At 41.5% G+C, this 23,823-nt stretch overlaps 1 protein-coding gene across 7 annotated transcripts in view; it reads right to left on the minus strand.

The window, feature by feature from the left end:
- DNM3 (dynamin 3) overlaps nucleotides 1-23,823 on the minus strand; it is a 298,280-nt gene that overhangs the window by 71,187 nt on the left and 203,270 nt on the right. For all 7 annotated transcript variants that reach the window (XM_073356327.1, XM_073356323.1, XM_073356326.1 and 4 more), the window contains one exon: nucleotides 13,662-13,773. In XM_073356327.1, coding sequence (XP_073212428.1) covers nucleotides 13,662-13,773 — 112 coding nt within the window. The remainder of the gene's footprint in view (nucleotides 1-13,661; nucleotides 13,774-23,823) is intronic.

Here is a 23,823-nt window from a genome sequence, read left to right on the forward strand (position 1 = left end):
CTGTTTAACAAAGTAGGAACACTGCACAGTGCAAGAGACAAGGATGATTAACACAATAAAAGAGGTCTATACATGTCTATTTTACCTCAGGCTTACCATCCCTGTAGAAGCTTATGAAGGGTTAACTGCTTCAGACCCTCCCACATGATATATGTCAGTCTGCCTCTCAGGTACAACTCTCTGATAATTGCCCCCTCACCCCTGGGTTGAGAGAGGTTCACTGTCCTTTGATCTGTTCATTCCTAGGCCTGTCTAACACAAGTGAGTAACTGGCCTAGGGTCAGTCTCATAAGCGACCTAGAGAAATGTGGTCTAGATTAAATTACTATAAAATGGGTTCATTGGAGCCATGGTTTAAAGACCGAACTCAAAGAGCAGTTGTCAATGGTTCTCTGTCAAACTGGGAGGATGCATCTAGTGGGGTCTGGCAGGGGTCAGTCCTGGGTCCAGTACTATTCATTATTTTCATTAATAATTTGGATAATGGTGCAGAGAGTATGTTTATAAATTTTGCAGATGACACCAAGATGGGAGGGATTGCAAGCACTTTGGAGGACAGGATTAGAATTCAAAACAACCTTGACAAATTGGAGAATTGGTCTCAATTCAACAAGGTGAAATTCAATAATGACAAGTGCAAAGCATTTCACTTACAAAGGAAAAATCAAACGCACAACTACACAATGTTGAACTGGCTAGAAGACAGTAATTCTAAAAAAAATCTGGGCGTTATAATGGATCACAAACTGAATATGAGTCAACAGTGTGATGCAGTTGCAAGAAAGGCTAATATTCTGGGGTGCAGTAACTGGATTGTTGTATGTCATAGAAGTGAGGTAATTGTCCCGGTCTACTTGGCACTGGTGAGGCCTCAGCTGGACTACTGTGTCCAGTTCTAGGTGCCACACTTTAGAAAAGGTGGGGATAAACTGGAGAGAGTCCAGAGAAGAGCAACAAAAGTGATAAAAGGTTTAGAAAACCTGATCTGTGAGGAAAGATTAGAATAACTGGGCACATTTAGTCTGAGAAAAGACTGAGTGGGAAGCGGATAGTCTTCAAATATGTTAAAGGCCATTATAAAGAGGACAGTGATCAGCTGTTCTCCATGTCCACTGAAGGTGGGACAAGAAGTAATAAGCTTAAGCTGCAGCAAGGGAGATTTAGGTTTGATATCAGGAAAAAAGTTCTAACTATAAGGGTAATTAGCACTGGAATAGGCTTCCAAGGCTGTGGAATTCCCCATCACTGGAGGTTTTTAAGAACATGTTGAACAAACTCCTGTCAGTGCAGAGGGCTGAACTTGATGACTTCTCATGCTCCCTTCTAGCCCTACATTTCTATGATTCTCAGTAGTCTCTTCACAGTTCATAGCTTAGGTAGTGCGTCTCCTAGCCTTCTGTCCTGTTTTTGAGGAGAGGGTTTATCTGGAGCCATTGTCTAACCTTCATAGCTGTTTTTCAACAGCTCAGATATTAAACTAAACCAACATATGCATACAATAAAGAATTCCAATAACCCAATGTAGCTACACAGTAACTATATCATTAACCAAGTGAGTGATTTTATTACTAAATTATTACAGATCAGTCCCCCATGTCTTTCACAACAGAAGCAGAGCTGTAGTGTAACTGCAATGTAACTACACAGCAGTCACAACACCCTCACAACGTACTACCCTTATCGGTATGTCCAACTTGTATTGCTCAGGCTGAAATTTCTCATTTGGTTTCAGAATTACATTTCTTTTTGAAAGTTTAAGCAAAAGCAGTTCAGCCATTTTAGAGTATAAAGAGTAGAGGAGAAATACACTTTTAACAGTTTGTGAACTTTTACAAAAAACAGTTTTAGTGCTTGGGAATTTGTGGTAAAAATTTGGTGAGAACACAGGGTCAGATTTTTAAACGTATTTAAAGGTAAATACCTTTAAAAAATCTGCAGCTTAGTGCCTAGGATACATTTTAATTTAACCAAATGTGATAAAATGGACTTTGTGAAGGTGTCCTGGCTTTTCTTATCCATTAACTGGATTTTTTTTGGTGGGGGGAAGGGACGGGGAGAAGGGGCAGCGCTAGAGATAGAATGAGGGCGTCACTAATGATCTCTCAATGTTCTACTTACTCTGCACATCTGTGCATAAGGAAGTTGAGTAGAGTTTAGTTTTAACGTAAAGATGCATATGGAGTTTTGTCTCTGTGTGTTGCATGAGATCTGGCTCATCCGCCTCATCCTATGTGATCTGTTCCTGGCTTTGGTCCAGCAAAACACTCCAGCACATACAACTTTAAGTATGAGTAATCCCACAGACATTAAGGATTATGCAAAAATAAAAAATAAAAACAAATTCCTAGAAGACTGTTGCTAATCCATCCCTTGAATAAGAAACAGGCTTCTATTATCTCCTAGAAACTTCTTGTTTTGCTCTTTGTTTCCAGTTCTGCAAGTCTTAGGCAGCAACGTAAAGAGCAGGCGGGATGACACTAAGCAATGAAGGATTATGATTTGCTGGCAAATTTGCTACATCTCTTAACTGCACCTCTCTCCCCTCAATGCTACCCTATCCCTTCTCCCCCTTCTCATTTGCCACCATTCCATGTGCCCCATAACAGAATGGCAGGAGTCTACTGCTGCCATAGGTGCTGGGACCTGCAGGTTAATACATCCTACCTCACTGGAGCCAGTGTAATGAATTAGATTGCACCCTGAATGGCCTGTGGCAGAGAGAGGAAGGGTCTGGTGGGACACAGATACTGAGGCAGGAGACCTAGGACTCAAACCTGGGGGTGGGCTTCATGCACTGCACTTTTGAAATTAACCTTTTGGTTAAGCAACCAGACCTCAAGAGGGGAAATGATTCTGAGTCTACAATGAGCATGTAGCTCTTGCTTGTGGCTTGTGGGGGGGCACCAGCTAATAACCCTCTCTAAGCTCTTAGGATCCCCTTCACCTGCCTTCACGTACCCTGCCATATGGTATCAGCATACTGTCCCCACTCGAGATGCCACCTCCTGCTGCCTCATTACAAGATGAGGGGATGCCATTCTTCCGTATGTCCCCCCGGGGTCACCCCCAGACCATGTCCCTCTCAGTCCCATCCCCCTTCATGGCACCCTATTCAGCCCCAATCTAAACTCTTCTCCCTCTGCATCAGCTCAGCAGTTGAGGCAGCAGCACCGCCTACAGTCAGCACAAGGTAAATTCAGATTATAAATGTTTAACATAGTATTGATAGTTTAAGTGTTATCCATACAGACAAGCCCAGCTCTTTATGCCAACCCCCTCCCGTGCAACACACCACCCTCCACCATTCCCCTGAAAGTACTGGGAGACACTTCTCCCCAGCAAAGCCAACAAAATAGACCAAGCGTGGAGTTTCTAAGCCTAGCCATTATGGAGAGATGAGGAATCAAAAACTGGTAAGAAAAACTGTGAAAGTGAAGGATGGGTAAATTCACCAATCATAACATTAAAAATTCCTTTTCCGATCTTTCCAAACTTCCCAGAAAAACTCTACCCGAGGATGAGATGCAGCAGGCAACATTGCAGGGGACTCCTTGGTTTTTATTGGAAGCTAGTTTCAGCCTTTAGTACGGGGAGGCTACTGCTGCTCCATAACGTTCCTTCCAAAGGGTTAACATGCTGGCCCCTTCCCCACAAAGAAGCAATCGTAACATGCTAACTGCTTTTTACTGCATGACAGTCTTCACTGCACTATATTCAAGTGTGTGAGAGGTGCTGTGTTCACTTATAGGATCAGTAAAAATGGTATAAAAAGTATTTAGAAATGTATTAAGTCTGGGAACTGCTAGATTATTAGTTTATCAGCTCAACATTAGCAAAACTTTCTTTTTATGTGCTGCTTAGTTTCACAAAACCTACCAGGCATATTTCAATTCTCCCTCTCCCACACCCTACCGCTGCCGTCCAGCTGGAATACATCAAGGGTCTAGAAGCCAAGTCAAATGTTGACCCCACCCTCCTCCATCCATTTTAAGGCACCTTCAAAGCCAGTACACTGATCTAGTTCAGCTTAGCCAACAACGCCAGCAAATCTGTTATTTAAGACTTCAGTGCTGGATTTTTATAACTGCCCATTAATACAAGCTTTGATGTATGATCAAAAAAATCCAGCTGTAATGATTTTCATCAGACTGTAGTAACCTTTCCTCAAAAGGGTCTTTATTTCTATACCGTCATAATCTTTATTCCCAACAAAATTTTATTTCTATATAGGTATCACTCTGAATTGCCTTATAAACCAGCCCTGAACAACACAAAACACTTCTCCTTCCCAAAAGCTGAAACAGAAGGGCCATTATAGTTCTAGCAAATATAACTTTCTGCATCAGAGTTTGCAACACTATTTTGTTCAAAACAGCCTACGTTCTAGGCTATAGTTGCACGAGAACCAGAACAGAAACATTTGTTTTTCTGACAAAACACTTCGGGAAGGGTAGAAAGGGAGTTTGTAACAGGACAAAGAACTTACTCTGTTGTTCCCCTTTGCAGGAAGCAGCATGGAAAAAAAGGAACACATTCCATTAGATACATGTATTTCAAATGCATGCAGTGTGCTGTGTGTAATTTGGGTATCACACAAACCAAATGAGGAACTGAATCAGAGTGTATTCCCACTGGTGAGAAAGCTGCAAGGAAGGTATAAGAAATCCACGAAAGATTTGAAATGGTGAGTCAAGCTGTAAACTCACAGCAGACGACGGTAACTGCAAGTTTTCAAAATTTCCTTTTCTTCGTCTAAGCATAAATCAGGAGCAGTGCCACTGAAGTCAGTGGTGTAAGTGACAGTGAAAAGAGGCCCGAAATGATTTGGGGATGGGACTGTAGCCAGCTGGACTTTCTTGCACTGGTAAAATTGAACTTCTAGCATGCAAGGCAATCCACTAAACATGTCTGCTTGCCATTTCATGACAGCCACTCCACACAACATGCCAGGGAATGGAAAGTTTCACCACCCCATGTAAAAATAAATAAATAAATAAATAAAAAAGCAAATATGGTATATGTAGGCTGGTTATACGAAAGGGGAGCAGGGGAAGGAGTAGGTGGTGCCGGGGAGGTAGAGTAAGCAGAACAACTTACGATGAACATCTGCGCTATTTTTTTTAATTATGAGTTTTGCCGTGGGCTGGCATGAACAGTATATATTATATAGTGGGAAACTGGCCAAAATAAATCCTAGGCTACAGTTGAGAAATGCAGTCTGGAAATGTTAGTCACAAAGTTGTAGTCATTTTAAAAGAAGGGTGTTTGGATACGCCAATACAGAAAGCAGCAGCAAAGTCAGCTGGTAAACGGATCTCTCCTTTCAAAGTGAAACAGCAAGGCTGTGATTTATAGCCAACGAGCTGACTCACATGGGACGGGTTGAAAAAATAAAAATACTGATTCATTGCTATCAGGGTGGCACTCAGAACCCCTGTCCTGATGAAAGCAAATCCTGGGGGAGAGGGGGGACTTGGCAAGCTGAAAAAGAAGCCGGGGCCCACAGAGCAATGTCTGGTAATTATATTGTGGTAAAAGATAGTGACCGAGTGTGCACGCATAGGGCACGGAGCAAAAAGGGGAGAGAGAATCAGAAGGAAGAGGGGATTTGGAAGGCCAGGTTGATATTTGGACTAATTTTTAAATGTATTAGGGACATTTGTTCAGACAAAAAAAAAATCAGTGACTCCTGAACTTAGTTTACAGTACAGTACATAATACAGACCAATAGGTAAGTTGTTTCTTGGTATTTTTGACAGACAGGAACTGCTTGACCCAGCAGTCATCACGACCGTTATCTACAGTGCAAATTTCAAGTGACTGCAAAAATGACAGCTCTTAAAACTCAACAGACTTGCTCCAAGTGTGCATTTATAGCACAGCTGCTGAATTTAGTGACAAAAAGGCTTTGCTCCTTTTTACTCCTCTCAGCACTGCAGACACAGCATCAGAAAGAGCGAGTGAGCTGGATTCCACATCAACTGGCTTGTACAGCAGGAGCAGAACTGTTGATGAGAGAGCACAGCTTGACTTGCAGATTCCAGGCTGACCGTGCACCACTGGCAGTTTGGGAAAGCAGGCCTGATTCACCACTGCGATACTCCAGCTTTGTGTCGCTATTATTCAACTTTTAATTTCTATGAGCCAGTTTTTACCACAGGTGCCAAAAGCTTGGCGATTCAGCAACAGCTGTCACTTGCACATGCAGAGGACTGAGAAGTCAGGCTGTAAAGGGATGGGTGGGGCCTGCTTGTTTGCATTTCTTGACCTTGGAACTGCCAAAGAGGAAGTGTTGAAATGAGTGCAAACTGCTGCCAGTTGCTAGCAGTCACATGCACAGAGGGCCCCTAAACCTTGAAAGAAGAATGAGCACAGGTTTGGTGTGAGCCTCCAAAGGCATTTCACATTTTCAGAGGAAGGTTTGAAAGTGCTGAGAAAATTGTACTGATGAGTTCTAGCACAACTCAAAACTTTGTGAACTTCTCAGCACATGATGGGAGCTCTGTTCCTGTAAGACAGTTCTCTGCAGGGCAAGAGCAATACCTAACATCTATTTCTGCAGAACTTGGTAATCTTCTACAAGAGGAGCTTCACAACACAGAAAAATGTTAGTCCTTTGAGACAGTATTTATAAGAGCATGCACAATGCTCCGGTAGTGTAAAAATAATTCCCACTCCAGCTCACAGCAGAATCAGTTTTCAGTGGATTCCATTTTCCTCAGTTCATCCTCTCCCCCTCCCTTTGCAAGGATTAAAAAAGTGTTTATCACTGTGGTATCTAGGTGCTCTTTGGCCTACATTAATAAATTGATACATTAATAAAATGAACACTTCTCAGACTTTATTTTGACTGCAAAGCATTTCCCAAGGAGGCAAAAGAAATCTGACAACCCAACCATTTTGATTTGTTTAAAGGGAGGAAGTTAAAAGACATGAAGTTTACCACTAGACACCAAAAGTGTTTTTTAGAGCTACACATAAAAATTAACTTACACCAGACAGAGGCAAACAAAACCAGGCTCCAAAATATCCTTTATTAAAGACACTAACAAGATGCGTGTTCTCTTGACATTAAGACGGATTTTTACATATGCTCCACAAAATGTGAATTAATGTACAATTTGTCTTTTCCACAAGAGCAGACTTGGGGCCCATGATTCTGTGTGTTGTGGGTTTAACTGAAAATATTTAGCTCATGGTAGAATTGCGTGCTTTTGGATCACACTCCCTACTTGCTCTGATATCCATGACAGAAGGACAGAAGAGACAGTTTGGTAACCATTCCTTAAACCTATTTAATAATCAGCTATCCTGCTTCCTTATAGGGTTTTTTTTGTTCTATTTTTACAGTTGGTTTAGTGCAGTAAAGCTGTATTACACATGAAATGGTGAAGCCAAACACTTATATACTTTTTTTTAAATGAATGTAGTGCCAGTGTGTGCTCGACCCCCGCCCACCGGCCCTGCCCTAACTCCATCCTGCCCGGCCCCCATTCCAACCCCTTTCCCCAAAGTCCCCACCCCAACTGCGCCCCCTCCCTGCCCCTATTGAACCCCTTCCCCAAATCCCCGCCCTGGCCCCGCCTCTTCCCCTGAGCACGCCGCATTCCCGCTCCTCCCCCACACAGCTTGTTATGCCACGAAACAGCTGTTTTGCGGCGGTAAGCACTGGGAGGAGAAGCAGGGACGCAGCACGCTCAGAGGAGGTGGTGAGTTGCGGGGGGGGGGGGGGGGCAGGGGAGAGCTTGGAAAACCTCTGTGAAATTTTTTCCCGTGGGTGCTCCAGCCCCAGAGCACCCACAGATTCAGCACCTATGCTTTGGGCTGTACTGAACCCAGTCAGCCACACCGCTAAACCACTGCAGAGAAGATATCGTGGTCATAGGTCATCACGGGCCCCAACAAAGTATGCGTACCAACGGGACACTAATCTTACATTTGCTACATCAGGTCACGTGACTGGGGAAAGTCATGCGTATTGTCAGCGTGGGCACCGGTGACCCTAAGAATAGTGTTTTACCCTGTTATGTTATATCTGTCTCCTGTTTAATATAATTACTGTGTTGTGTATGTTGTAAGTATTTGTGTTATTTCTTGGGAGTCTACAACTATCTGGCAAGTAAGTGGGGGTTACCCCGTGGTTAGAATTTTCCTCCCAATCTGCCCTGGTGACCCTGCCAGGAAGGAGCGAGGGGGGTGGAGGCACTGCCAAATAAATTCATAGGGAAAAATAAAGAAGATACACCCTGCTCAGTGGGTGGCAGGATCCAGAAAAACCCAGATCTGTGCATCAAAACCTGTAAGCAGACTGGCATTAAAGAAGGTAACCGAGTGGAGAGGGGGCACTACGTAAGAGTAGTCTGATTGGAGCTGGCGGAGATATCTGAGCCATTAGCAATTATCTTTGAGAAGTTATGGAAGACGGGAGAAATTCCAGAAGACTGGAAAAGGGCAAATATAGTGCTCATCTATAAAAAGGGAAATAAGGCCAACCTGGGGAATTACAGACCAGTCAGCTTCATTTCTGTACCTGGAAAGATAATGGAGCAAATAATTAAGCAATCAGTTAGCAAACATCTAGAAGATAATAAGGTGATAAACAACAGTCAGCACGGATTTGTCAAAAACAAATAGTGTCAAACCAACCTGATAGCTTTCTTTGACAGGGTAACAAGCCTTGTGGATAGGGGGGAAGCGGTAGACGTGGTATATCTTGAGTTTTGTAAAGCTTTTGATACTGTCCTCCATGACCTTCTCATAAATAAACTAGGGAAATGCAACCTAGATGGAGCTACTATAAGGTGGGTGCAACACTGGCTGGAAAACCATTCCCAGAGAGTACTTATCAGTGATTCATAGTCATGCTGGAAGGGCATAATGAGCATGGTCCCGCAGGGATCAGTTCTGGGTCAGGTTCTGTTCAATATCTTCATCAATGATTTAGATAATGGCATAGAGAGCACACTTATAAAATTTGCGGACCGTACCAAGGTGGGAGGGGTTGCAAGTGCTTTGGAGGATAGGATTAAAATTCAAAATGATCTGGACAAACTGCAGAAATGGTCTGAAGTAAACAGGGTGAAATTGAATAAGGACAAATGCAAAGTACTCCATTTAGGAAGGAACGAACAGTTGCACACATACAAAATGGGAAATGACTGCCCAGGAAGGAATACTGCGAAAAGGGATCTGGGAGCCATAGTGGACCACAAGATAAATATGCATCAACAGTGTAATGCTGTTGCAAAAAAAGCAAACATCATTCTGGGATGTATTCGCAGGAGTGTTGTAAGCATGACACAAGAAGTAATTCTTCCGCTCTACTCCATGCTGATTAGGCCTCAACTGAAGGGCACCACATTTCAGGAAGGATGTGGACAAATTGGAGAAAGTCCAGAGAAGAGCAACGAAAATGATTAAAGGTCTAGAAAACATGACCTATGAGGGAAGATTGAAAAAATTGGGTTTGTTTAGTCTGGAAAAGAAGATTGAGAGGGGACATGATAACAGTTTTCAAGTATGTAAAAGGCTGTTACAAGCAGAAGAAAGAAAAATTGTTTTTCTTAACCTCTGAGGATAAGACAAGAAGCAATGAGCTTAAATTGCAGTGAGGAAGGTTTAGGTTGGACATTAGGAAAAACTTCCTAACTGCCAGGGTGCTAAAACTTAATCTATGTTTTTAAAAAGTTATTTAGTTCACAACAATGTAGTCAGAAGAAGAAAGCTAATGGAGTTTGGAGTCGTAGATTCAGTTTTTATATTTAGAAATCACTTATAACCCTCTACTATTTATTAAACTAAATTCAGTCAAAAATAGATAAATCATCTGCACATGATATCAACATATAGACATTTTATAGTGTGCATTATCTATTCAGTAATTGCCACTGAAAAGTCAACCTTTTCCCCCCCATCATCAAGCTTTGGTATCGGAGACGCCACTCCATTTCCCTAAAATAAGAAATAAATGTGGTATACCAGTTATTATTCTGTGACTAAATGTTCACTTTTCAGTGGAGTCCACTGTGCACTGAGTGTGTTAACATCATTGAAAAGAAAATAACATTTACATCATTACTGTATAAACAATTTGCTGCAGTAGGTTTTGTAGGTATAGGATATATACCCATATGTATAGAATTTTTTTTATATAAAACATACCCAGTATAAGCCAATATTAAACATGGCATAGAGCTGTCACCATTACAAAGTCAGCATCTACCAACAATTATCACACCCGACACTTTGACGACAATATAACTGTGGTATCTCAGATATCACTGTCCAGTACAGTAAAACCTATGAATTTATCAATAGTTAAGTCCAGAAATGACCACTATGATAATCTAGTCTGAGCTCTCCATTACACAGGCCAGAGATGTTTATTTTGTAATGGTGAGTATTCTATATATTTAATATATATACTTATGCTGCACCCTAGATATAGAGACAATGAGAACTACAAACTAGAGAAGAAAACTTTTTGTATAATTCAGAAATTCTGACATGTGCTCTTATTATTACCAACTAACTACTTGTATTGTGATACATCCTCTAGGTTTTAGGTGTTCTTCAGAGATGCAATAAAGCACAACCTTTGCCCTGAAGGCCTTAAAATCTAAGATGACAAAAAATAAATGAAGGGCAAGGGAGAGGGAGAGGAATAAAGATACAATTTATAAAGAAAAGGAGTACTTGTGGCACCTTAGAGACTAGCCAATTTATTTGAGCATGAGCTTTCGTGAGCTACAGCTCACTTCATCGGATGCATACCGTTCTGCAGTTTCCACGGTATGCATCCGATGAAGTGAGCTGTAGCTCACGAAAGCTCATGCTCAAATAAATTGGTTAGTCTCTAAGGTGCCACAAGTACTCCTTTTCTTTTTGCGAATACAGACTAACACGGCTGTTACTCTGAAACCTGAATTTATAAAGAACTGCCTCTTAACCTAGCCCTTATGAGTTATCTATTTCCTGTAGTTACCATGATAGACTAGGTCTTGAAGAGGGATTTGAAGGAGGAAAGGATTATGGACTAAGGATGTAGCGGGGTGGTAACCCCGCTCCGGTGTGGAAGGGGTTAAAAACAGCCCTGGGAAAGGGCTGCCCCAGACAGCCAATCAGGAGTGGGCTTGAGGCAGCCAATCAGGGCCTGGCTGGGAGTATAAGAAGGCCTAAGGGAGGAGCTGGGTCAGAGTCTCTGTCTAGCTTTGGAGAGAGATAGATCTAGCTGCCTGAAGGAGCAAAGGATATGTTGGCCAGAGCCGTGCTGGGGAAGGGCAAGAGGAGTTGGGGAGCTCCAGCCTGGCAACTCCCCAGGCTGAGGTCTTGATAAAGGCCTATGCAGGTACTGGGGCTGGGAGGTGCAGCCTGAATAGGTAGAGGCAGCTGGTCTGACCCCTTGCCAATGATGAGTGGCCATTACAGACTGCAGTTTGCCCCAGTGAGAGGGGGTTAGGTGATGACTGGCAGTAGCCACTGAGGCAAGGTGGGTATAGAGGATTGGGGGTTCCCCTGGGAGGGGAGATGCAAAGTGTGGGGGTACTGCTGGGGCAGAACCCTGAGGTAAAGGTGCACCGGGGTCTGGGAGGGACCTGAGGCAGATGAGCCACCAGATGGTGCTCCAAGGCTGGAAAAGAACTAATTCTCAGATGACCAGCAGGAGGTGCTGCACTGGTGAGTCTCCACTCTGTTACAAAGGGGCATTAAGTTAGTGAACTAAGGATTTCTTTAAGGAGGGCATTCCATTCCTAAGTGCTGGTATAGATGGAATTATGAAGGAAGTAGCTAAATTGTGAACAACACAGGCATGTTCTGGAATAAGGTATGAACAATAAGATTCAACAACATGCTAACTGTTTTGATACCATTTTAAAAGCCATGGAAGAAGGGAAGGGAAGGCAGCTGATGTAATATCTGGATTCTTACAGTGAATTTGGTAGCATCTCACAAAATAGTACTTGCAAATTTAATTCTGATTGGCTTCAATATGAGTTCTGTTGCATGGACAGACAACTGACTGAAGGATCATGAAAAAGGAAACAATAAATGGCAATGTATCAGCTGGTTGCCAGGTATCCAGTGAGCTGCCCATGGATTGGTACTTGACTCACTTTTATTCCATTACTTATTCCTGAAATAATTTGTTTAAAATCTTCCCTAAAAGCCCAGCTAGGTGTGGGGGCGGGGGGTGGCAAGGTAATGAACTCAAGGCCATTGGGTTGGTGGCGCTGGAGTGGCAGCCTGGTATGAGGCGAGAAAACTACGGGCTGCATGCATATGTGAACAGCAACAAATAGCAGGCGGATCAGAGTTGGGAACGTCGGATTGAGCGGGTGGCTAGTGAAAGCAGGAGCAGTGGGGGAGGTGGTGGTGGTACAGAGAGGGAAATAAAGATGACGATGTAAGAAGTAGAGCAGTGGACTCTGGGGAGCTGGGGAGAAGAGCAGATTACTTCAGAATGGTTGCATCACCAGCCAGACAAATGTGCAAGCTCTTTGATGGGAGAACAATCTATTCACACCACTACAGTGATGTACCAGAGCGAAACAGTTAACGAAGGAAAGGTAACCTACACATTAGCAGGCGATTTTCAAAGGCAGTTAAGCCTCCCAAGTAATACTGAAAGTCTATTTGTGCCTTTAGAAATCTCCCCTTGTATCTACAGAGGATACTCAATTGGCAGGTACTGCAAATACTAGTGAAGACAGAAAAATAATACTTAAGAGTTTTTCCACAAGCTCAAACTGCCCAAGTGTCAAATAAGAAAATCCCCCCATTGACCCAGTCCCCTGGGAGTTCCATCATGAAGAGGGGAATGCGATTACTGTAGATTTGTCAAATTACAAAGACCTCTTCTGATGGAAACCTATTTAGAAAATGGAAAATCCATAGGTCTAATGTAGGTCCTTAATCACCACTGGCACCCTGTACTGGAATCCATGCTAGTGCGGCCCTTCGCTACATTGAAACCAGAAGCTCAGACAGACTTAAGTAATGAGGTCACTTTGGAAATCAGACCAAAAACCCTTGCATGCTGTGTATAAATAACAACATGAGACAGGCTGACAAAGGCCATAAAAATATGAAAGGGCAGTCTGGCAAAATAATTTCCTGCCTTTCTGTATAGTATGTCCAACTGTTATTTTTTTTCCTACTCAGTTTTCTTCATATTCCACTTAATTCGGTAAACTTGTATTTGGAGAGGCTTAATGTTTGCCTCACACGCTGCAACAGGCAGTAAAGCAGTAAAAGAAATTTGCATGACAAACTGGAATACCTCCTTCAGTTCCAGCATATGGGGTCTGCAGGAAGATATTAGCATTCTGCAAAATATGTCACCTTCAAAGACAGGAATAGATAGTGTGAAGTGGAAGAAAAACCCTAAAAGGTGTCAGTATTTTTATTGGACCTGAAGGATTGATTTAATTAACAAATTATTTCTCTATGGCTGGAGGGCTTGTTATGTATTAACCCAGAATGTAATTTTACTACTGAGTTGTGAACCATTAAACAGCCATAGGTCTCAGCTCAAGTACAGCAAAGCAAAATACATAAGCTCTAAGGACATCTGCAAACAGAGCTTAAAAAAACTCTTCCCAGCATTTTTCTGACTCTTAACCAGGGCAGCTACTGAAAAAGTAGTGATGTGTTTAACTTACTGAGGATTTATCAGGATAGACACCAGCTCGCAGTAGGGATGCCTTCCAGCTATCCATCTCCTCCTGGGCATCACAAGCCAGCTCAAGATAGCGATAATCCTTGTAAACATTCCTAGAACATAGAACATTACACTATAAAATCTGAACTTTGCTATTCTGCATCACGTACAGAGCATTTCAAATAACAAATCCTTCAGGATCTAAAATTATTTTACAGCTTTTTGTAAGGGGAGACATGTGACGGTCTGATAATTACACAAAGGACCTAAAAATGTTAATTTAAAATAATAATGGTCTGGATGCACTGTAGTTACAGAAGCTTTAGATCTAGTGTTTATTAAAAGTGTGGAAAGCCTGATTTTTAAACTAGAACACATTTAGGGGCAAAATGCTGCTGGAACGCAGAGGACAAAGACCGTTGTGAAAGAATTGCCAACAAAGTTGTATGGACTCTGACTGGCAGCTGCTGTAGCCAATGAAAATCAAGATTAGTAATGATCTTACTTTCCCCATAGTAAATCTCTCCAGTACAATACTAGTTCAGTTTTAGCTTCTGAACATTTTCAGTAAAAGGAAAATTTTTTTAAAAAGTCTCCGTTCTCATAAACGCAAAAGGATTCCATAACCATAAAAATACCTCAGACACACCATCTACTGCAGGGGTTCTCAACCTTTTTCTTTCTGAGGCCCCCACAACATGCTGTAAAAACTCCACAGCCCACTTGTACCACAACAACTGCTTTTCTGAATATAAAAGTCAGAGCCTGCATTAGGGGGTAACAAGCAGGGCAATTGCCCAGGAACCCACGCCACAGGGGGCATCGTAAAGCTAAGTTGCTCAGGCTTTGGCTTCAGCCCCAGGTAGCAAGCCTCGAGGCCCTGAGCTGCAGTCTTGCATGGCAGGCCTTCAGCATTCTTCCCTGGGCCCCAGCGAGTCTAACGCTGGCCATGCTTAGTGGACCCCCTGAAACCTGCTTTTGACCCTCCAGGGGGCCCCAGACTCCTGGTTGGGAACCAGAGACCTACCGTATGTAATTAAGAAACTCCCTAAACACAATTATAGCACCTTGTTATTAATATACATGATCTGCAAGGCAGTGGTATTTATACATTCTCCATTAAATAGAATAGGATTTCCCCCTTATGGTTTAACCATTAATTATTACCTAATTCAATGTCTATACACAGACTAGATTGCTGTAAATTGGTCAGCCAATTGTCCTTTCAGGAAAGGCTATAAGCTTAGCTTAATTGTGAAACCACATGTTGCTAGATCTTAATGGAGATGCAAAAATCCATTTTTAATTGCAACAAGACTGTTTTCCTGAGCAGCAATGGAACAATTTTGGGGGGGGATGACAAAGATCACTAACTCACACAGCAATAACTAGAGGTCCAAAGACATTTTATATTAGAAGCACTGTCTCTCGCAATATGTTACCATATTTTGAGAATTTTTGAGACCAAGTATGCAGCCAGAAAAATATATCCACTTTTACTACTAGTTAGTCCATTTCTCCAGAATTCCAGGGACTTTGGGACTTTCACCTTTTACATATCTGGAGTACAATAGGTTTGTTATACTTCACCTTTGCTAGAGAGATTCCCTCCCCATTAATGACAATATCATCTGACAGACATCATCTGTTTTTTTTAGATGGAGTATCAGGAAACAGATGGGTATAAAACCTGGACATTTAGCAATAAACTACCATTGCTATACTACTATGGGTAGTGATTCATGCTATGCTACATTGAAGTGAAACATGCCCATATCAGCATATAGGCATACATGGCATTATTCGTGAGTTTATATACTTAATTCAAACTGCAAACCACGATGAGTACAATTCTGACTCAACTGATTAGAGACTTCAGATGGATTATTTTTTTCCCCTCTAAATATATTCCACATACACAAGCAGCTAAAAAATCTAGGTTGCCTAAAACAGGGAGCAGAGATATCTGAATCTTATTTCATCTACAAAGTTTGGGAATTTGGAATCAATATGTGTAAAGTAAATTAAAGGATATGGTGACAAGAGACAGAGGTTGAACAAGGCAGCTGGATAGAACTTGCTGATTTGCTGCCTGGAAACTTTTTGGTTTTAACTGTTTTAGGTAAATTAATTAGGTTGCTACAGTTACGGAAAAAAGATCAGCTAAAATGTGAGGAGGCACAAAATAAAAGCTATAAAACATGAAGATTCATTGATTCCCAGGCTAGAAGGGACCTTTGTGTTCATCTAGTCTGACCTCCTGTATAAACTAGGCCATACAACTTCCCCAAAGTAATTTCTACAGCAGATTTTTTAGAAAAACATCCAATCTTGATTTTAAAATGGTCAGTGATAGAATCCACTATGACCCTTGGTAAATTGTCCCAATGGCTAATTACTCTCACCATTAAAAATTTACACTCTATTTCCAGTAGGGATTTGTCTAGCTTCCACTTCCAGCCATTGGCTCATGTTAGACTTTTCTCTACCAGACTGAAGAGCCCATTATTAAACATTTGTTCCCCATGTAGATACTTAGACTGTGCTCAAGTCACCCATTAACCTTCTTTTTTTTAAGCTTAATAGATAGGGTTCTTTGAGTCTAATGCTATAAGGCAGGTTTTCTAACCCTTTAATCATTCTCGTGGCTCTTCTCTGAACTCTCACCAATTTATCAACATCTTGAATTGTGGATAGAAAGCTGGCTAGATAGTCGGGCTCAACGGGTAGTGATCAACGGCTCGATATCTAGTTGGCAGCCGGTATCAAGCGGAGTGCCCCACGGGTCGGTTTTGTTCAACAATCTTATTAATGATCTGGATGATGGGATGGATTGCACCCTCAGCAAGTTCACAGATGACACTAAGCTGTGGGGAGAGGTAGATATGCTGGAGGGTAGGGATACGGTCCAGAGTGACCTAGATAAATTAGAGGATTGGGCCAAAAGAAATCGGAGGAGGTTCAACAAGGACAAGTGCAGAGTCCTGCACTTAGGTCAGAAGAATCCCATGCACCGCTACAGGCTGGGGACTGGCTGGCTAAGCGGCAGTTCTGCAGAATAGGGCTTGGGGATTAGAGGATGAGAAGCTGGATGAGAGTCAGTAGTGTGCCCTTTTTGCCAAGAAGGCTAATGGCATATTTGGCTGCATTAGTAGGAGCATTGCCAGCAGATCAAGGAAAGTGATTATTCTCCTCTATTCAGCACTGGTGAGGCCAGATTTGGAAAACTGCATTCAGTTTTGCATTCTGCCCCCACTACAGAAAGGAGGTGGATAAATTGGAGAGAGTCCAGCAGAGGGCAACGAAAATTATCAGGGGGCTGGGGCACATGCTTTACAAGGAGAGGCTGAGGGAAGTGGGCTTGTTTAGTCTGCAAAAGAGAAGAGTAAGGGGGGATTTGATAGCAGCCTTCTACTACCTGAAGGAGGGGTTCCAAAGAGGGTGGAACTTGGCTGTTCTCAGTGGTGGCAGTTGACAGAACAAGGAGCAACGGTCTCAAATTGCAGTGGTCGGATATTAGGAAACACTATTTCACTAAGGGTAGGTCTTCACTACCCAACAGATTGGCAGGCAACAATCAATCCAGCGGGGATCAATTTATCGCATCTAGTCTAGACACGATAAATCAACCCCCGAGTGCTCTCCTGTCAGCTCCTGTACTCCAGTGCCGCAAGAGGCGCAGGCGGAGTTGATGGGGGAGAGGCAGCAGTCGATTCACCATGGTGAAGATATCATGGTAAGTTGACCTAAGTACGTCAACTTCAGCTACGTTATTCACGTAGCTGAAGTTGCATAACTTAGATCAATTTCCCTCCCCCTCTCCCCCAGTGTAGACCAGAGCTTAGAGGGTGGTAAAGCACTGGATTGGGTTACCTAGGGAGGTGGTGGAATCTCCATCCTTAGAGGTTTTTAAGGCCTGGCTTGACAAAGCCCTGGCTGGGATGATGTAGTTGGTGTTGGTCCTGCTTGGAGCAGGGTGTTGGACTAGATGACCTCCTGAGGTCTCTTCCAACCCTAGTCTTCTATGATTCTACTCACTAAGGATCCACTGATGTCTCATGGAAAACTGTGAAATTTTCTTTGAAAACAATTGAAATTGTCTTCTCTCTCTTCCACTTTTTAGAATTACTAAAAATCATAGACTATCAGGGTTGGAAGGGACCTCAGGAGGTCATCTAGTCCAACCCCCTGCTCAAAGCAGGACCAATCCCCAATTTTTGCCCCAGATCTCTAAATTGCCCCCTCAAGGATGAGCTCTCAACCCTGGGTTTAGCAGGCCAATGCTCAAACCACTGAGCTATCCCTCGCCAATATTTGCATAGAAACAGGATATTCTTTAAGCATCTGGTTATTTCTCATGGGATGCAGTAATCTTGGGATATCACTATCATCTCAATAGCAACTTACTGTGATGTCATAAACCCAAGTTCATGACATCAGACAGGGGAGTATGAAGCAGGAATAGGTGAACTTCTAAGCAACACAAATCTTGTTTATATGCAAACATTTATAGCTGTGAAGAACATGGAAAGAGAAATACAGAAAATATACATGGAACTACCAATGAGTAGTTTTTTCTAGGTTTTCCATGATCAATTATTTAAATATTTGAATATTCTTCAGGGTGGATAAAAATCTATGGATTTTTTTAAAAAAATTTAAAAACAGATTTTTGATTAAAATGTTTGAGGAAAAAACCTATCTAAAGATAGTTTTAATTAACATACATTATAGCTCAAAGATATCTCATCCTGGAATAGGGATTCTAAATTCTAATTCTGTAGTATGAGACAATATATTCATGTAATGTTTAAGAAAACTTGTAAATGAGTTCCAATAGTTCATGGATTAGGGACCCAATCTTATTCGTTTCCACACGTTTCTGTGTAGATTTAGGTTAATCTTTCTATCTGCCCAATGGGACTCAGTGCTCAGTCTAGAAGATACCATCACAGATGCTTAGTTTTGTAGTTCTCAAACTGTGGATTTGTGTCTCCAGAGGTAACATGCTTGTTAACAACAGCAAAAATGTTTTTAAATAAATATATAGAGGTGAGAAATAACAGACCTCAACTCTATTGTCCCTCTGCAAATTTGTGTATACAGAGTCAATCCTTTAGCTCTCTCTAAAAGTGCATAGATTAAAGAAGTTCAATGAATAGAAGATTGTTGGGGTGGAACTGATCTGGACAAAGAGAAGTCTGGAGATAAATCTGAGAAGCGAGGGACATATGCTTGTTTTGATAAAATATTATATGTTTGCTGTTGAAGAAAAAGATCCAGAATACTTAACGTTGTTGTTTTAGTTAAATAAAACAATTTAAATGTCTGTCTGGTGATGTTCTCCTAATACAGCATGGCAAGAAAATCTTCCAAATATTAATGATTAACCTGTTGAACTGAAGATAATTCACCTCTCAATGACTTCATAAATATCTGCTTCAATTACCTTTGGTAAATGAAATAACCAAACAATCATTCATTTTCTGATATAGCTGTAAAACTAATCTGAAAAGTTTTCTCAAAATAAATCACTGTTTAAAAATATATAGTGTGTACATTCTAAAAATGAAACCTACATCTCAGAGTTTTGAAGAATATGTATTAAGGTTATAACAACCAACAAGAATGCACTTTTATGTAGAAAACCATGATTAAATTGAGTATTCCTGACTAGTGATTTTAATCAAATCCACCCTGATATTCTTCAAATACTAACACAGGAAAACTGTAAAACCACACATTCATACCCCTCTATTGTTTACAATATTTCCTCTTGTAAAGTATCATTTTAATGAAATCCTACGTATTTAACAAAGACAAATGTTTCCATAATCACATTACTGAAAATTAAACTAATACAAATATTTAATGTGAAGGAGACAAAAGAGTAATATTTTCTATTTACAAACTGTATAATACCTTATACACACAGTTCTATTCCTGTAAATAACAATTTGATGTTTTGAGATTAACTCCATCAAATAGAGAAGTCATTTCTACTTCCTGGAAAAGTTATCTAGTTATATTTTTCTCTTTCTTCCCCCTCTAATCACACATTACTGGAAAGATGACATACTGAGACTTCTGTTTTTACTGTTACCTCTCAGCTATTAATAATTCTTATGAACTCATAGATATTTGATTTTCCCTCATATGTTGACTCTGGTCATAACCTAAACTGTGAATTCTTTGTCTTAGGCATCTGTACAATGCCTAGCACAAAGGAACTCTTATTGCCCCTAGGCACTACTGCCATATCAAATATAATATATACTGCAGAACACAATACCATACAATTAACAGTGACTGAACATTTACTCTAGTGACCTATCAACTCCTTTTCCTGAGACAGTACATCCACTGACCCAGTTACTATCTGGGTCATCCCCTTCATGGCAGGGTTTGAAGGCAGCTAGATATCCATTATGCAAGGCTGCCTGAAATGCCCCACCCACTAGCTTATGCACCAGGCAGAGCTCTCATATAGAGCTCGCAACTAACAATGCTAACACTGTAGTAAAAGTATGCATGACATAATTAATTTTTCTTTCTTGCCCTAGATAGCAAAACGAAACCAAGTCAAAGCATAGAGGTGTGTAGAGCTCAGTGGACATGTAATACAATTACAGAAATGGAATCGCTACTTATGTTTACCTTGTAATTCTGCCTTTCCAAAGATGATATATTGCATGGTAGTCTTGGTCCTGCTCTCAGCTCCCCTGCCCAAGACAATCAGAATGCCCCAAGATCTTTCTCTCCCTACTGCTAGGGGTGGTGGTGTGCCACCCTGGAAGTGATGCTTTTGTAACTTTCTAATCAGTTCCTGATTGAGTGGGAAATGAAGTAAAAACCAAGCCAATCACAACAAATAAAATGGCAAGGGAGGGATAGTTCAGCGGTTTGAGCATTGGCCTGCTAAACCCAGGGTTGTGAGTTCAATCCTTGAAGGGGCCGTTTAGGGATCTGGGGCAAAAATTGGGGATGGGCCCTGCTTTGAGCAAGGGGTTGGACTAAATCTCCTGAGGTCCCTTCCAACCCTCATATTGTATGATTCTATGATTGAAAAGCCAGTGTCTCAGTAGGCAGAATAATGATGTAAAGATCACCACCACCTCTGAAAGCGTTTTCACCAACCCCTAAGAGAACGTGGGTCAGTATGTGAGAATCCTGGAAGTTGTCTGCTTCAGAGAAGCAGAATTACAAGGCAAGTAAAAAAATCTCTGTAGATAACATATGCTATGAAATATTACTAGCAAACAAGTGTAGATAATGCATCCAACACAATAAGGTAGAATGCCAAACGTTATTGAACAAGAGGGAAAAAGGTATGGGTGGGAGAGAATTTCATCTCAGTTATGGAGTGTTTGACGTGAGAATTGCCTAATTTATGTGTTGCACTGGAAGTTACGTATAATAATTTTATGAAGTTCTGTGGTAAATCAGCCTATGGGAAAACCAGCTGAGCTTAGACTTCTAAACTCAGGGTTCAGGTACTTGGCAATAACAATGGTTCTCTAGCTACACAATTTCTGAGTCTGAGAGATACCTACTTTATCTCACATACATTCACTAGGTTTCTTTAGCAGAGAAACTATTTAATAAACTCATGCCATATACTTGGAATTAGGCATACTGCTAGAACCAGTATGAGAACATTGGAAAATGAGGAGAGGCTTTTCCTACATAAAATTAACTTTTCATTGAAAAACTTAACATTTCACTTATTATTATTATTTAGTTCCAAAAGCTTCAGTTTTCAGCCAAAAACCTTGGTTTTCCATTCTTTCATGAAAACTCAATTTTCTGCAAAAAGCGCTTTTCATAAAAAATTGTTTAACTGAAAACCTAGCTTTCTATTGAAAACCACTTTCAATGGACCAACCACTCCAGAACTGGAATTAAATTTTCAAGTGCGCCCACTGTATCTGTAAATATATTGTGGTAGGTATGTTCTGCTGTTGCAATGTGTAATCTGAGAGTGTTTTTAGCCCACATTACTACAAATGGTTTGCTGGGTTGCCAGTTCTCACTATTTTATCATGAGTCTTGTGATATTTGGTGTTTTTCTTGATGCCTCAAAATTCCTGGAATCCTGTGGTTATGTGAGAATCTCAGTTTCCATTTAAAAAAATCCAAAACAAAAAAAAGCTTCTCGCCCTCATGGTTGAAGAGATGTGAAGGGGCTGACTATTTTTTTTCCAACACGTTGGGTTCTTCTAATTCCTATCCAAACTAATTTATTATATATCATAACATTTTTATACTGTATACGTGATCATTATTGCGCTCCAGGTTCACATAATTCATTTGCACATTAGGAGAAGATGGAGTTTGGATTCCTTTCAAGCAGTTTCATTCAAGATTTGCAATGACCTACTTATTAATGTAGATGTTCCTTGACAATATCAACCCTGTGTGATGTTCCAGCAGCTTTTTATCTCATGGAGTTTGACCAAAACATCCAAGCACCTGATTTAGAGAACTGCATTTAGTATTATTCTGGGAAAGCTCTTAGTCATAACTGTCACAAAGCAGGGAGCATTTCTGGTTACTCTAAATAAATGCACATCTGCCCATGCTGAAATTAATGTGTTTTTCCATCCCAGAATCATTTCAAAAGTCCCTATACTGATTTCTAAGCAAAGACATACTATAATATAATTATAATAGTACAAAGAGGCTCATAGATCAGGGCTAACAATTAAAAATCTTTTCAAACAAGGTTTTTCAACCCAGTGGAAAGAAACACAAACAGATCTAACGAATGTGAAATGGAGAAACTAATCTAAAGTGAAAGAAATATCATGAAAACAATCTGACTTTTGAAAGAAAATGTAACATCCAAATTAGTAGAGTTGTACCTAGAAAATGAGTTGCTAAGGCATTAAACAAATTTCAACAGTATGGCCCAACGTTAACCAAAAGTCACACAGAGACACTGACAAAACAATGGAAGACACACCATTCAAGTGAGATCATGCATCTATCTGTGAGGGTGGGCATTGTGTGTGTGTGAAGAGGAATGGTGATGGGCCTTTCAATACAGCAGAGTGAATGGTACCAGGGATAGAGAATCCAATCTTGTTTAACATAACATACCTGTCTATAATCCGAATACTAAATCTTTCTATTTTTGCACATGCCCAGTAAGTTATCCACAATACATATGCAGTCCACTCCCACATTCATACACTCACTTGCCCGTCACATGTCCATGACTTTTACTAAAAATACCTGTGACTAAATCATAGCCTTAATGATAGCACATATGGCTGGTATCAAGGTCAGGGCCAGGGCTGTCCTTACCCATACACAAAGTACACAGCTGCGTAGGGCACCCAGAAATTTGGGGCATCAAATTTCCAGGTGCCTGACGGAGCTGCATGCTGCTCCAGGCCCTGCTCTGGCTCTTCCCTAGGGCCTCCACCCCTGCCTTGCCTCTTCCCACCCCGTCCCCACTCCTCTGCGGACTCCAGAAGCGGTCGGCCAGCACTCCCCAGTAAGTAGAGCAACCCAGCTCCAGCCTGCTCCACTCCCCTGACTCCCAGCCGCACAGCTGGCAAGTGCTGGGGGGCAGTTTTCCCCCCTCCCCCCAAGCCTGGGAGCCAGGGGAGCAGAGCAGGCTGGGGCCAGGTCACTCCACTTCCCGCAGGAAGTGACCAGCCAGCCTCCACCCCCACATAGAGGCCTGGGGCCAGTCTCCCCCCTCTCCCCCACAGAGGCCTGGGGCCTCACACAGCCCCCCTGTGGAGGGGTTGCATAGGGCTCCAAAATAGCCAGGGACGGCCCTGGTCAGCGCTTCTGCACCTGCAGGATTCCTGTCACATCAGCACCAAATTTTGTTGCCCCAGAACATTCCATCAAGTTACCTGCCATATAAAAAAGCAGAGCTAATGTGGTCTCACTCTTTAACCAGTAGCTGAAAAAAATTGTACTTAAAACCACAGGGGAAGTTCTTTAAGTTGCCTACAGTGCTGGCAGCAGTGCTTAGGGTAGATTTCATTGTACAGTGGTCACTCTTAAATTGCTGATTACCGTTGTAAACCATAGAGCTTGATGACAATATTTGCAATTTCTCTAGCAATTCCTTCATACTTATGTAACCATACCTATGTATTGAAGGCAAAACTGGCATGTTTTTAAGGGCAACCGCTGTATAA

This window comes from Lepidochelys kempii, chromosome 8 (genome assembly GCF_965140265.1).
Source record: "Lepidochelys kempii isolate rLepKem1 chromosome 8, rLepKem1.hap2, whole genome shotgun sequence".
Classification (NCBI taxonomy): Eukaryota; Metazoa; Chordata; order Testudines; family Cheloniidae; genus Lepidochelys; species Lepidochelys kempii.